This window comes from Psammomys obesus, unplaced genomic scaffold, assembly GCF_907164565.1.
Source record: "Psammomys obesus unplaced genomic scaffold, mPsaObe1.curated_primary_1811, whole genome shotgun sequence".
Taxonomy (NCBI): domain Eukaryota; kingdom Metazoa; phylum Chordata; class Mammalia; order Rodentia; family Muridae; genus Psammomys; species Psammomys obesus.
The window spans coordinates 703,008-718,282 of NW_026595981.1; the positions used below are offsets into that span (position 1 = coordinate 703,008).

Sequence of the window (15,275 nt, forward strand, 5' to 3'; positions counted from 1 at the left end):
GCCCCGGTGTAGTAGCGGGGGCGGCGGCCGGGGGCAGCGCGGCTCCTTCCCTTGTTGTGTGTGTCGGTGCCTCCTCGCCATCTTGTTGCAAAGCCCTTTCTTGTCGGCGGGACTCCGGGGGCCGCGGGGCGGGAGGCATCGGAAGGGAGGAAGAGGAAGAAGGAAGGAAGCAGGCAGTGCCGCCTTTTTTATTTTTTGCATCAATTTTTTTTTGATTTGCAAATTTCTATTTTGCAAATATTTGGGGAGACATTGATTTTTCTCCCTGGGCTCCCCCGTTCTTTCCTGAGCAGTGCGCCGCGCCGCCCAGCCCTGTCGCCCCCCGGAGGTGATCCCTCCCTCCTGCCGGCCCGCCAGCCTGACCTGTGCTTGGCTCGCGGGCCGCAGCCTCGGCCCCGGCGCGCCCCCGGCCGCTCTCGGCGCGATGAGCATAGAGACGCTACTGGAGGCGGCCCGCTTCCTGGAATGGCAAGCGCAGCAACAACAGAGAGCACGTGGTGAGCGGCCCGCCTGGGCCCCCGGGGCACTGGGCAGAGGGGGAGGCCAGTGACCCCGACCCCCGAAACCACTGGAGATCGCAGGCGGACCCTTCTACGGCGCGACCTAGAACGCCGGGCAGAGCACGGGCTCCCCGCAGGAGCTGCCGTCCCGGAGGGGTGATGCGAGCCGTGGAGATAATTAATGAATTCATTAACATGCAGAGAGGAACCCAGCTCCTGCGGGTGCCACCCTTGGCTGCCTGGCACCTCCAGCACACCTTCAGTGGGGTGTCCTTAGGTGTGGGTGGCGGCGCCTAGGTACCATTGAGGATGCGAGCCGAGGGCTGGGGAGAGGGATGTTGATGTGGGGTGGCGGACCCGCGTGTGCGTGCGTGTGTGCACCGAGATGTGTGATGGGAGCCGGGGAGCGGATGGACGGACGTGTACTGGTGTTTGTACAGCACACGAGTGGGCGTGTGCGTAACTGGGTGGGGGTGGGGAATACTCTACGCCGAGCTGCTCCTCGGATTCCCCGGCCCCGGTAGGAGGGTGCGGGGTGTGCTCCCGGCAGATCTACGCGCTGCTTGGGGCGGAGGCGGCCTTTGCAGAATGAAATGACATCGCTTGTCTTATGATCCTGGCCGGCCCCGCCTGACCCCGCCTCCTCGAGCTGGGCTGGGTCGCACGTCTAGGCTTGGCTGAGAGCTGCGCTGATTGGGTGCATGTGAGTGTCCCGCGGGTCGCTGGGGGCAGCCCCTCGGCCCCCCTGCCTTGCCCTGCTTTAGCCGGTGTGGAATGTGGCGTGTCTGCGCGTTTCAAACCCGCTCTTGGCTGGAATGTTGCGTGTGCCTGCGTCCCAAGCCCGTTGGTTACACGGAGTGGTGACGTAGGCAGGCCCCGCCCCCGACCACGTGCACGGGGGACACTCCCGCTGGGGACTGCGCGGCCCAGCCCTCCTCGCCTGGCGCTCGCCCGGGGGCGGGGCCTGGGCGGGGCTGGCGAGGGGCCTCGAGTCGGGTTGGGCTCCAGCTCTGGTTGCTGGCCATCTCCCCGGGAGAGCCTTTGCCCTGGGAAGGAGGAGCTCCCCTCACCTCGGCCCTCGTCGATCCTCCTGTTTTTGATCCTGTAGCGAGGGAAACCCTCCGTCTCGGGGTGACACTACAACTAACATCTCAGTCATCCACCGCCAGTGTCCCTACGACCCTCTAGCAGTGCCCCGGCCACAATGGAATAAGCCAGCATGAGAAGGGCAAACTTTGGCGCGCCCTCAGGGAGGGTGGGCGAGGGCTTATGATCCTGCCCCCCACCCTTTGGCGGTGGTCCCTAGCCTTCGAGTGCTGCTGAGATAGGGGCCGAAGGGAAAAGACCCGCTTTCCTGAGGCCTCGGTCCTGAATTGATGTGTGCACTTCCCAGGGATTCCTGGTCCCCCTACCCCCCTAGTCGGCAGTGTTGTGGAGAGAGTGCTTCGCCCTCCTTCCCTTTTTTTCTGCCTATTGTTGCTTCAATGATGAGTCATGCAGGAGGTAGTAGTGTGTGTGTGTGTGTGAGTGTGTATGTTGTGTGTGTGCCCGCGCACAAAGGCGCGCGCGCGCCTGCAGCTTGTGCTGCGCGGTGGGGCGGGAGGAGTGGTAGCCGGCAAGGGGCGGAGGAGCTGCAGGTCCGCAGGCCTAGTCAGGCCGACCAGCCTCTCAAGGTCAGGAGGCACCGGAGATGTGCAAGACCCAAGTGCTTATGTTTTTGCCCAGTAGATGGTCTGGGGTATCCACCCACATGCCCCTCCCCTTTGTGTTTCAGGTCTAGAGCAGGGTCAAGCGATGGACAATGCTAGTGGTTAACCAGAATGGCAAGTGTGTGGTTTCTGCGTCGGATGTGGGGAGGGGGAGAATCCTCCCGACGAGTTCGGAGAGTCATCGGCTGCTACCGTCAATATAATGCAGTTCAGGAGTACTAGTTCTATCCCTACTGTGTGTGTACCAGGCAGTGTGCAAGAGGTAAACTCTTTCTTCACGTTTACCTTCCTAGCCACATGAACCCCCTACAGCCACGCTTTCACCTTTGCCCAGAGCTGACCAGTAAGGTGGTGGGGGCTAGCGGGCACAGCTCTGCAAAGGAACCTGGGAAAAGCCCCCTTGAGAAATTGTATAGCCCTTTCCCAAACATTGAGTGCTGGGGAGAAGCAGAGTTCAGCTCACAGGTCGCAGCTGCTTGGTGTTGGATCAAAGAGTCCTGGAAAGCCAAACTGACTCCCAGAGCTCAAGTACAGAGATGGCCCGACCTGGTTCCCACAGGTTAAAACCTCCACAGTTGACACCAACCTGCTGGCTAGAACTACCCATACTCGGAGATGTTTAACCTCAGATAACCAACTCTGAGCAGGGAATCTCTTGTCCTTTCTGTTTCCACTACAAGGTCAACACTGGCGTAGACCACTTTGCCCACAGGACAGATCGGAGAGTCTGATGCACATGGGAGCAAGTGTGAGAGAGGAGAGGGAAGGGCAAGGCCATTGCCTAGGGGAGGGCTCAGCCTGGCATTGGCCAGCATCCGTGGAGACGACTTGGCCTCTCTTCTCCTTTGGTTGGAGGGAGCTTGCTGTCGTGTGCGGAGCTGCCTGGCCTCTGTCCTGCCCTGGGCCTGCCTCATGTGCCAAGCTCTGGCAGCAGAGAGGAGAATCCCTGTACACACAGGGCTGTGGTAGCTTAGGAAGGTTGCAGGAAGCCAGTGCTCTCTCAGCCCAGAAGGTCTTGCTACCTTCACTGGGGACGGTATCTGTGGAGCCCGGAGAAGGTGTGCGCGTGTGTGTGAGGGAGAGGAGTACAGCCATGCGTCAGAAACGTTGTTTAAAATGGCCTGAACACACAGTCTGCCTAGAGGAGGCCCCAGCAGCACTAGTGGGCTTTGCCCTCGGTGCACCCAGGGGACCCTGTGGGTGGCAAATGAGGCGGAGCTAGGGGCGGAAAGCTTTGGTGGACGGGCACAGTCATGGTGCAGCTTCTGTTGTCCAGCAGGGTTGATAATGCTGGGCTGGGTGTGGTGGAGCCTCATTTGGTGAGTCCTTCCCATCTAGGAAGCATGGCTTTTTGGAGAGCTTTAAAATACAGGCTTTACTTCAGCCCAGTACCTGGCTGTGGGGACCCCTGCCTGGGGAGCCAAGTGCTTGTTCTCCAGCCAGGGAGATGGCTGCACCAGTAAAACTCTCAGAGAATGGCCAGCTACCTGAGTTCCATCCCAGGAACCCACGGTGGGAAAAGAGGAACAGCTTCTGAAGGGGGCCCCCTCCCGAAGTCGGAAAATAGTGGCTTAAAACATAAACTAGACCACTCAAAGGGGCTGTGTCCAGCCTCTGTTGAAAGTGTGCTGTCCAGAGCTGTCCCAGGCCCAGCTGCAGAAAGGCTCTGAAGCCTGACAGGCTTCTTGGCTTGTGTGGCCTGTGGGAAGCTGGAGCACAGGACTGGTTTTCTCAGGGGCTGTAACCTAGGTCACTGCTGACAGGGAGGGCAAGGCCCCCTTATTGGTGCAAGCCTGCCCTCCCCTTCCTGAAGGGCAGGAGAGGTGGGAAGAGGCCTGAAGATGTGGCCCTGAACTCTGCCTGCTGGGAAACATTTTATGATCCCTTCCCAACACTTCCCCTCTACTTCCTCCTCAGCTCCTTCCTTGCCTTGTGTGGCTGGAGATGGGCCTGCTTCTCTCAAAGCCTTGCCTTCCCAAAAGGCCATGGGGTCTTGGAGCTGAGAAGACCTGAGGGGGACTAGGCCCCTCCTTTCAACAGAGGACTTAGCCCTGGCCCCGCATCACATGGCCTGTTTGGGGTGTGTCTCCAGGCAGAAAGGCCTGGGCCCCTTCCCTTACCTGGGGATGGTGATCTGGCCTGTACAAAAGCCATAGCCAGGGAACCTAACGGAGCCTAAGAGAAGACTGGTTCCTAGGTAGGGCTTCAGCCCGTTCTCAGCCAGCTCTTGAATAGGTCTGACTTTTCTGCTGGGCTTCCAGTAGAGATGCAGATGGGCATGATCTCAAAGTTGCCTGAGCCCAGTGGCCCTTTCCAACCTCTGCTGCCTCTACCTAGCTGGTCTTCCTTTCTGCCTGCCTCCTGCTTTTCCAAATCCTGCTCTCCTGCTGTAGACAGTACTGTAGGAGGGACACAGACAACAGCCTGAGAGAAATGGGTCCTCACAGGTTGGAAGAAAGGACAACCTATGTTCATTGCTCTGAGGAAAATTGAGGCCTCCGACTTAGCCTGGGAGCAGGAGTCCTGGGCCATTTTCTCATGAAGTAAATGTGTTTGCTCCCTCACTGGGGCTCTTGTGAGGAGATACGGATGTGAGAAGGCACCTCGTGAGCTTTACACGGACAAGGGCAGGGCATTTGGCTAGGGGTCAGACTTGCAGTATAACTCAACAAATCATTTTGTCTCTCTGCTCATTGTGAAACAAAGGTACTGCCCGATCCTCAGCAGGTGCGTGGTAAATTCTGTGGAAGGCCTCTCTGGGCTCCTGTGGTGATCCGGCTTATTGCCATCTCTCAGACTTCATCTGTGTCCCTCCCTCTGGGTACTCCTGTTGGTCAGCTGTCTCCATCCAGCTATAGGTCACCCAGCCTGCAACATCCCACTCCTCACTGCTCCTGCTTATTTTTTTATGAGCCCCGTCTTTGCCCTAACCCAGCCTGGCACCTTTTTTTTTTTTTTTTTCCCCGTCTCAACCCTGCCCCAGGCTGTGAGGTTCTCAGTGAGGAAGCAGGCTTGTGCTTTGTCTGTTCAGTGTTGTCATGGCTGAACATGCTTGGCTGTCTCTGGTGTCTCGGGCTGGGCAGAATGTCACTGTGCCTTGACTGGGACAAAGTTAGGGTTAAATGGGGCCCAGGCCCTGGCTCTGCTAAGACCCCTGCGTGTTCTTTCTGTGTAGAGGAACAGGAGCGTCTTCGCCTGGAGCGGGAACGGGAGAGAGAGCAGGAACAGAAGAGGGCAAGTAGCTTGGCCAGGTTGGCCCATGCCCTCCCTGTGGAGGAACCCCGCAACGAGGCTCCACCGCTACCATTGTCACCGCCGGCACCGCCACCCGCACCACCACCACCACTTGCTACCCCTACTCCACTGACCGTCATTCCTATTCCTGTAGTGACCAACTCCCCGCAGTCTCTACCCCCGCCTCCGCCACTGCCCCCCGCAGCCCAGCCTCTGCCCCTGGCACCTCGCCAGCCAGCCTTGGTCAGCCCGGGACTCAGCATCAAGGAGCCGGTTCCCCTGCCCACCAGAGCGCAGGTGCCCACCCCCGCCCCCTTACTGCCGGATCCGAAGACCACAGTTGCACCCACCGGCAGCCCCAAGCCCCTGCAGCCCCTCCCTACCCCCATCCTGACCATTGCGCCACACCCTGGAGTCCAGCCTCAGCTGGCTCCCCAGCAGCCACCCCCGCCCACGCTTGGGACCCTCAAGTTGGCTCCAGTTGAAGAGGCCAAATCCAGCGAACAAAAGAAGAGGCCTGGGGGGTGAGTGGGGCCATGGGCAGAGGGGCCGGTGGGATGGGAGACAGCTGTCCATCCTGGGCTGGAGAGCGCAAGAGAAGGTACCCTGGCCAGTTAGCCACTTTGGGAATGCCCAGTGCCACTTAGGGTACGTCTCATAGTAAAGCATGTTCTGATGACTGCGGCTCTTAGCTTTCTGAGTTGTCGGACCGCAGCAACGCTGGGAGTACAGCAGTACTTCCCGGCCTTAAAGGACTGGATTCCAGAACCCCTCCAGGACCCGTCTCTCTTAATTGGAACAGTGGAATGGAGGGTTCTGGGGAGTGGGTTAGGAGCACGGAGGTACCCTCCGTGGGGAAGATGGGCTCAACACAGGGCCAACACTTCCAGTCTACAGACAGTGTTGGGGTCAGTGGCGGTATGGGTGGTGTGGGTCTGGAAGGCGGGATGCGGGCCTTCCTCCCTGAGCCTCCTGTCTGCGTTTTCAGGATTGGAACCAGAGAAGTCCACAACAAATTGGAAAAGAACAGGTGTGTGCGCACTGGCCCGCGTGACCCTGGGCCCGCCCCTCCTGGTTCCCCCGAAGCTTCCCTTGGGTTGCCCTGCCTCCCGCGCCCTCGGGCGCTGACTGACCAGCGCTCACCCCTTTCCCCAGGAGGGCCCATCTGAAGGAATGTTTTGAGACCCTGAAGCGCAACATCCCCAACGTGGACGACAAGAAGACTTCAAATCTGAGTGTGCTGCGGACAGCGCTGCGGTACATCCAGGTATGGGAGGGAGGGAGGGAGGGAGGGAGGGAGGGAGGGAGGGAGGGCGGGCGGGGCGGGGCCGTGCCGGCGGCCGCTTCCTCCTGCTGCCGGCAGGCTCCCCCGCCCGCCTCCACGCGGGCGCTGAGCACATGGCCTGGGTGACGTCAGCGGGGCCCCCGGCCCGGGGGGGGGCGGGCGGGCGGGCGGGAGGGCGCCTGCGCGAGGGCCGGCGCTGCACTCTTGGGCCTTCCCCTCCCCCATGTGGCGTGTCTGCTCGGCCCTGGGGTGACAAGGGCGCGAAGCGCGCCCACCACCTCCCTAGCCGCAGTACCCCGGCGAGATCCGGACTCGGGTCAAGGGCGGTCACTAGTGGGGAAAGGAGTCGGGAGGAACGGGGTGTCTGCGTTCACCTGGCAGTGCTCAGGATTACGGGCGGGGTGGGGCGCTGAGGCAGGCGGGTGACAGCGCGAGGCCACTGAGCCTTAACTGTTTCCTTTCCGTGAGTGCTGGGAAGGGGTCCCCGCCGGTGGGGTCTCCTCTCCCTGGACCCAGGCTGCCCTCTGCAGCAGTGCGAGGTTGCTGTTGCCCTGGAAACCGCGCGCAGGGTTCCGCGTGCCCGGGAGGCGTTGGGGGGGATGGGCGCGGCCGGGTTTGGCAGCGCGGGAGACCAAACCGTTGGGGAGTGGGAGGGACCTAGAGCTCCAAGTCGCGCTCGCGCGTGGGGGCAGGGCGAGGGGGTTTCCGTCCGCCCACGCGGGGCGCTCGCGGGAGCGCCGCTGCATCCCAGCTTCCGTGGGAGGGGTGCCCGCACTCCAGCAGGGCTTCGCCAGCTGGGTCACAACCCGGAGATGACCGGCCCGGCCCGCCCTCCGCGCCGCCTCCCGAGCTTCCCGGCAGCTGGGGGCGGGGCCGGCCGCCCGCGGTGACGCAGCGGACAGGTCCGCGTGGGTACGCGCGTGCTCCGAAAGGGCGGGGCCTCGCTTGGACCAAGGGGCTCCTCTGAGGCTGTGCAATGTCCTGTAGCTTATTTCCGTGATTTTACTGACTGTAGGCTTGGGCGTGATTCAGTTTTACCCGTGCAGCCTCCTAGCAGACCTCTGCCTTTATGCTGTAACATTTACTTTGAACATCAGTTTTCTCATTTGACGATGCTAAGGAGAAAAGATAGTACTATAGAGACGATAGAAGAATTGAAAAATATTTAAAAAATTGTGGTCTCTAAACATTAATAGGAGTAGTGACTTCGAAGTAGGAGCTGGAGCAAGGCAAGTACCTTTTTATGGATGTGCACTTGGGAAAAGAGCCTTGCATAAGGTGTGGATTTGAAAATAGCTCCGCTGCAGTAGAACCAGCGGAAGGAAACTCCCTGGATCATTCCTGATCTGACAAGGAAGTAGGAGGAGCCACAAGCTATTGCTTGCTTTGTCGTGGAAGCAGAAACAAGTCACAAGATTGTGGAAACCCTCTGTGGCATTAAGTGTTTTTAGTCATGAGCTGGGTCTGCTTCTGAGGACCAGAGACCAAAGAAAAAGGGATGAGATGAGGTCCTGCAGCAGATCTTAAAAGCCTTGAAGGGTGACGGAATCTCTTTGGGGGTGTTAGGGAAGGACATTTGCAGGATACTTCTAGGTGAGCTAGGCAAACTGGAGAACAGAATGTTTGTTTCTTGAGCAGGAGAGAGGAGGGTGCTTGGATGTAAAAGATGGAAGGGTGGCTTAGGTGATCTTTGAAAGTTGATCTTGGAGAGAGTAGTAGGGCTCTGAGGACCTGGGGCTTCGGTTGTATGTCCAGAAGAGAAGGGCTATGGTAGGCCTGTTGTGGTGCCACCTGCCTTTAGTCTCAGCACTCTGACGGAGAGGCAGGTGGGCCAGAATTCTGGGCCAGCTAGGCTTGCATAGTAAGTCCTTGTCGTGTAAGGGCAAGGGATGTTCTAGGAGGGTGTTGAGGCCCCAGTGCTCCCCAGAGGTCATGGAGGACTTGAAGAAAGCCACAGAGACGAGAAGAACAGACGTGGATCTAGATTGACACCCAAAAATAAATGGGTTTAAATAAAGCCTCTTGAGTAGGGAGCTTTAACTCAGAAGAGTATTTGCCTAGCATTCCTGAGGCCTAGCACCACTAGAGAAACACAGGTCAAGTGGTATGGACTAACCTTTGGCACTAGGGAAACCACCAGGCTCCCTAGGCCTGTGAGCCTAACTGTGAAAAGAGGGGGTTCTGGTACCTGGCACTTACTCTCCCTGACTCAAAGTACAGCCTCTCTGTAAGCAGCCGATAGCGCTCAGGGTGGCACTTCCAACCGAGAGAGGTTCAAGTGAGGGCCGAGTCACGAAGGGCCTGTGGCTGACGGGCCCTCTGATATCATATGCAGCCCTCAGGGACAGAGCCAGGTGAGATGACACACAGGTGAGGTGTGTAGGGGAAGACAAGGTCTTCCTAGCAGAATATGGAGAGAAGCAGGTTAAAGTCAGAATGGTGGAGGGGGGGCTGTGTATGGAACTAATGACAGGTATGTCAAGGTCAGCCTGGCATAGCTCTGGGCCTTGTGTTGTGGGCATTGACAGTTTGAAGCTCTTGCTCACTGTATTAGGGACGCCCAGAGCTTGGGGCGGCTGGAGGAGTGTGGAGAAGTGGGGTCTAGTGGGGTGGGGTTGGATGCTCTGCTGTATTTTGTCAGGAGAAGCTGCTGAGCTGTGGCAAGAATGTGGAAGCATGGGAGACGGAGTCTGCTGGGTTCCCCGTGATGAGGGGAAGCTGGAGGGTGGAAGTCCGACACCCTCACCCAATAGCAGGGTGGCAGGCTCCCCGATCCTCTGGGGCCTGAGTAAGCACACTGCTGGCCACTGATAGGGTCCAGGGCATAAACAGACTGTAGGATAGCCTTTACAGTCCCTTACAGGTCTGACAGGGCTCGTGTGTGCTGAAATAGTTACTCTGGTCACGGGAGCCAGGGTGATAGAGACCCTCACGCAGTTAGTGCTCACATACATAGGAGGGGCACTGGGAAGGGCTGGGGCGGGAGGGTGTGGTGACGGGGGATTCAGGTGTGGTCTAGGAGTAGAAAGAGCAGGGTGAGATAGCTCTGAGGGCAGAGGAGCCAAGGCGTGTCAGCGGGGTGTGCATTGGAAAAGTTGTCCTGTGACTTCCACTGTAGTAAGTGTCAGTAGTCAGTGTCACTGAGAAAGAGAGCACCGCTCCCCGAAGGGATGAGGGCAGCGTATCCATGTGTGAACAGCAAAGCAGGCCGGGTTCAGAGACAAGGTAGTGGCAGTCCATGCTCTTTGCGCCTGCAGGAGACCCAGTGCTCTGGAAGTTAGGTGTTCAGAAGCTGGTCGAGAAATGGACTTGAGTCAGCAAAGGTAGCAGCTCCTTGACTGATGGACATGGCAGGGCTGATGTATCTAGGCCTAGGCTAAAGTGTCGGGGTCTGGAGGTCACGGAGGCACTTTATTACAGAAGGCAGCTGAAAACTGGGGCATGAGCTGGCCTTTGACGCTGCTCCGAAGCATGTGCAGAGGGAACGTAGGGGTGTTTCTGACTGGGGCTGGGAGGAGTCTGAAGAGGCGGGCGCTGTGGGTAAGGAGGGCCTTCCTGTGTTCTGCGGGAGGCAGGGGTGGCTTTGGTGAGGAAGCTGGTCTGGACTTTGTGGTGAGAAGTCTCTAGGGTATGCAGTCAGGTCTGGAGGGCTCCAGTGCCCCAAAGTCCTTTGTTGTTGGCCAGTGCGGCACACCGCCGGTTTTTCAGGTTCACTGTCCTGTGAGGTCTGGAGGGTTGTGGGCTCCCCTGAGTGGGGAGCAGTGGATGGATTGCAAGCTGGGGAGGAAGCACAGTGGGCTAAGGTGCAGCTGAGTCCAGGGGCAGGACAGGCCGCTGCTGCTGCCACGACAATAGACTCCTGTGATGGGCACAGCGCTGTCACAGGGTGGAGCAAGTACCCCTCCAAGGACAAAGGTGCCAAGGAGACACATGTGGTGGAAAGTGCAGGTTTTTTGTGGGAGTTGGGTACAAGGAGGGCGCTGTGGATTGAGTAACTAAACAGAGTAAGGTCAGTAGCTGTGAGGGAGTGAGATGGCTTGAGGGACTGCAAAGCCCCTAAGGACCCAGTCAGGGTAGTGTGGGGAAAGGCGCCAGATTTGGACCTGTCCTAGCTTCTTTTCTGAGGGGGCAGATTTTGACAGAGTTTCCCTGTATAGCCCTGGCTCTCCTGGGCTCTGTAGCCCAGGCTGGTCTCGCATACGCAGAGATCTGCCCACCTCTGCCTCCAGAGCGCTGGATTAAAGGTGTGCGCCACTACTGCCCAGCTCTGTGCTAACTTTTGGTGGTGCCTACTTCGGCACCCACAGTGACCCAGATGCTGGCTGGCCCTTACTGGGCAGAGTGATGGGATAGGAGGTGGGTGTGGCCTCCAGTCACTCTGCTCACTGTACGTTGTCCAGAGCAGTGGACAACCTTCTCCATCCCGATGCACCCTGTGTATAAATATTTACATTACAGTTAGTAACAGTAGCAAAATGACAGTTATGAAGTAACAGCGAGATAATTTTATGTTTGGGGGTCACCACATGAGGAGCTGTGTTAAAGGGCCGCAGCATAGGAAGGTGGAGAATTACTGGCCCGGAGGTTTTGAGGGCCATGGAGCCTGCGGTTGCTGCTAAGGACACCCTGCTGTCCCTTGCCCTGTCCCCAGTCCCTGAAGAGGAAGGAAAAGGAGTATGAACATGAGATGGAGCGGCTTGCACGGGAGAAGATTGCCACTCAGCAGCGGCTGGCGGAGCTCAAGCATGAGCTGAGCCAGTGGATGGATGTGTTGGAGATTGACCGTGTGCTCCGGCAGACGGGCCAGCCTGAGGATGATCAGGCCTCCACCTCCACAGCCTCTGGTGAGCCTGGGCCCTGGGCTGGTCCTCCCACTCTCGGGTGCTCTCCTTCCTCCAGTAGGTTTCCCTGCTAGAATAGCGGCCGTTTGTTCTGCCTCCGCCCTACCCCAGAGCCCCAAGCTCACCTACGCCACTTGGGTCCCAAGCTCTTTTGACCTGCTCCCTGCCTTGCGTTCCCCAACAGAGGGCGAGGACAACATAGACGAGGACATGGAGGAAGACCGGGCAGGCCTGGGCCCCCCTAAGCTGAACCATCGTCCCCAGCCGGAGCTGCTGAAATCCACCCTGCCAGCCCCCAGCACCACCTCTGCGCCTCTGCCTTCCCATCCGCACCCCCACCCCGTGGCCCTGTCCCCTGCCCACCTCCCTGTGCAGCAGCAGCAGCAACAGCAGCAGCAGCAGCAACAGCAGCAGCAGCAGCAGCAGCAGCCACCACAGCAAAAGGCTCCTCTGCCAGCTCCCCCTCCCCCACCCGCCACCCCAGCCCAGACGCTGGTGCCAGCTCCAGCCCATCTGGTGGCCACGGCCGGGGGTGGCTCCACGGTCATTGCCCACACAGCCACCACCCACGCCTCAGTCATCCAGACTGTGAACCATGTTCTGCAGGGCCCCGGGGGCAAGCACATGGCCCACATTGCCCCCTCCACCCCCAGCCCTGCTGTGCAGCTGGCACCCGCCACACCTCCCATTGGCCACATCACAGTGCACCCTGCCACCCTCAACCATGTGGCCCACCTTGGCTCCCAGCTGCCCTTGTACCCACAGCCTGTGGCGGTGAGCCAGCCTGTGGCAGTGAGCCACATTGCCCACACCCTTTCACACCAGCAAGTGAATGGCACAGCCGGGCTGGGGCCCCCAGCCACTGTCATGGCAAAGCCAGCTGTGGGCGCCCAGGTGGTGCATCACCCCCAGCTGGTGGGCCAGACAGTGCTCAACCCTGTGACTATGGTCACCATGCCCTCCTTTCCAGTCAGCACACTCAAGCTGGCTTGAGGATGAGGCCACTTAGGCCCCCAGTGGGGGCAGGGAAGGGGACCTGACTGCCCCTCTCCCACCCACCAGCTCCACACATTCCAGCCAGGCCCAGGCCCAGGCCCGCCCCACTCACACCACCCCCAGGCCTCCTAGGGGAAGGGGGTGCAGAGACTCTGAGCCAGGGGAGGGGAGAGGAGGGGAGGGGAAAGCTCCTCCCCGCCCCCAAGCAGTTGGGTGCAGGCAGGAAGTTATCCTGCTGCACTAGGACTTGGTAGACATGAGATGCTTTGGCGGACATTCTTGCCTACCCAGTCTGGTGCCAGCTCTTGGTGCCACTCCTGTCTCCCTACCTTGTTCCCCCAGGAAGTCTACGCTGTGGCTTATGTTCTCTGGCCTTTCCTTCCCCGGCCTGCCTTCCTGTGCTGTTGCTGCTATTGCTCTGTCTGGTGAGGTGGCTGAGCTCCCCAGCCTCAGAGTCCTGTGGGACCTCTGTGTCAGAAACAGGGAGCCCCAGAAAGGTGGGAAATGGGTGGTGAAGGGCCCAGCTCTGAGTACAGGTTACAGGTCCTATGATCTGGAGTCAGGCTAGGGTGAGTGAATGCTTGGGCCTGGCAGTCTCTGACCCACCTGTAGTCACTGCGACAGGTTACAGAAGAAACTGTTTAGAATGAGTCTCAACCAACAATAAGATCCAGGCTGGTGCCAAGTCCCCCACACCTGTCCTTGGGCTTCTGGCCCCAAAGAGCAGGCTGAGCTTAGGGCGGGGGAGGCGGGGCCTAAGTCCTGCTCCTACCCTAGTTCCTCCGGGTTTGGAGGAGCTTCTTCCTTGGCTTTGACCCCACTTCCTGGTTCCTTGCTCTGCAGTGTATCCCAGACCCTTGGGGTTAGGTGCTTCCTGCAGCTTGGGGGCACGGCCAGCAACGGCTCTGGGAGCAAAGCTGAAATCCCGGGCCTTTTCCATCTCCCCCCACCACCTCAGTGGCAATTTTGAGACCCCTTCTTGGTGGCTGCTGCAGTGTCCACCATGGAAAGGGCCTTTGCTGGGCGAAAACAAGGCTCAGCTTGTGTTTGGGAAGAGCGAGAGTCCCGTGCTTTCCTGCCTCTGCTTTTGCAGACCGCTTTGGCTTCTCTTTTTACGTGGATATTTATTACAAGTGGCCTTGTGTCAGACACTCAGTTACGCGTGTGCATATTCAGCTCCCACTGGACACTCACCATTGGCCTTTCAGTGTGGGTCAGGAAGCAAGTGTCCCTAAGATATAAAGTTTGGGGGCTAAGGCAGTCGAGGGGCCAGAAGGGAGGGCTCAGGGTCCTTAAGATGACGTGAGCAAGGCACTGAGGCCAGCGAAGGTCTTGAATACATTTTCCCTTGAAGACTCCTCAGATGCCTCAGAGCCCAGGTCCTTCTGGCCCTAGGAGTACCCCAGGGCACTTTATTATTGTCTCCTGGGGTGGGGAATGGTGGCTAGGACCAGGTCTCCACCCTGTCGCAGAAATCCCAACCCACAAGGTGGCTGCAGCCACCTCTACCACACCCTGACTCTGGGGCCGCCTCCACTCTGCTCTGTGTTGTGACAGAGCAGAGTCTGGTGCTGGCACGGTCAGCCCACTTGTCCCATTTCCCCCTGTGTCTTGAGGCCAGTTCCAGAGTTCACACCATTGTGTTGGCCCCAGGCCCGCACAGATACCTCATCATCTATCCGCCCCTCCCACCCCAACAGGGGTTCCTCCAGATCTAGTGCCGAAAGACTATGTCCAGATTGGTGATGATGGGTGTTGTTGCTGTTTTTGTTGTTTGTGACTGCTGTGTGCCCAAATGGGCAGCCACCTCCCAGCCCCTTCTTGGGCATCTCCCCCTTGAGAGCTGTTAGGACCACATCTGTCCTCACCCTGTGGGACCGCCTGGCCCTTCCCTTCCTATCCCTTCCCGCCTGGGACACACACACACACACACACACCTTACCTCTCATGCGTGTTTTACCTGTGCTGTTTGGAGTGGCTCACTGCCTGGGATCTTTACCTCGGGGAGGAAGAGTGGGGAGAGTGGTTCCCTGGGGGCCAAAGAAGGGCAGGGGATGCCTGGAGGGTAGTTGGGCCACCATAGTTTCTCTCTAGGAAGAGCTGCTTCTCCCCCCCCCATCCCAGGGTCCCACTCCCAATCCCCAAAGAGGTGGCCCTTGTTTACAGTGAGGACTCGGTCACTGTGTCTGTTTCCTGAAATATGAATTGTAGCGACCCCAGACTGTAGAGATTTTTATGTGTTTGGGTACATCTGCTGTGTGGGAAAAAAAAAAAGTACAAAAACCCTAATTTTGTACATATTGTATTTTTACTATTGAACTGTATTCTAGTGGCTGTTCATGCTCTAAGACTTTAGGTGTTGAGACATGAATACTATCCATGTAATAAGCACTTGCCTGGAATAAAATATAAAACTGAAATAAATCTGCACTGAAACCTGAGACGGAGCCGCCAGCCTCAGCATCTGGGTCATTTCATTGCAAGAAGCAGAGGCCCAAAGGGGCCAATCAGCTAGAAGCTGCAGGAGGAGGCCAATGCAGGAGGATGAAGAAAGTTGGGTGATGGCCTGAGTTACAGAACTAAAGCCCTGGTACAGGGGTTCCAGAGGTTAGTCGTGAGCCAAAATGGCAGCTCACGACTAACTCCACTTCCAGGGTTCCCACACCCTTTTCTGGCTTCTGGGGCAACATGCCGGCAAAACCCCATACAC

General features: G+C 58.5%; 1 protein-coding gene across 1 annotated transcript; it reads left to right on the forward strand.

The window, feature by feature from the left end:
* Nucleotides 1-20: 20 nt before the first annotated feature.
* Mnt (MAX network transcriptional repressor) lies at nucleotides 21-15,012 on the forward strand. The gene is made up of 6 exons (XM_055620052.1): nucleotides 21-497; nucleotides 5,385-5,967; nucleotides 6,432-6,473; nucleotides 6,599-6,710; nucleotides 11,380-11,572; nucleotides 11,754-15,012. Exons 1-6 carry the CDS (start codon nucleotides 425-427, stop codon nucleotides 12,560-12,562), a joined length of 1,812 nt encoding a protein of 603 aa, XP_055476027.1. The 5' UTR covers nucleotides 21-424; the 3' UTR covers nucleotides 12,563-15,012.
* Nucleotides 15,013-15,275: the final 263 nt, after the last annotated feature.

Excerpts from the sequence above, each read along its gene's own strand:
- Mnt (XM_055620052.1), top strand. The coding sequence starts at position 425 with ATGAGCATAGAGACGCTACTGGAGGCGGCCCGCTTCCTGGAATGGCAA. Across the intron at positions 5,968-6,431 it reads CAAAAGAAGAGGCCTGGGGG|GATTGGAACCAGAGAAGTCC; the intron begins GTGAGTGGGGCC and ends CTGCGTTTTCAG. Across the intron at positions 6,474-6,598 it reads AACAAATTGGAAAAGAACAG|GAGGGCCCATCTGAAGGAAT; the intron begins GTGTGTGCGCAC and ends CCCTTTCCCCAG.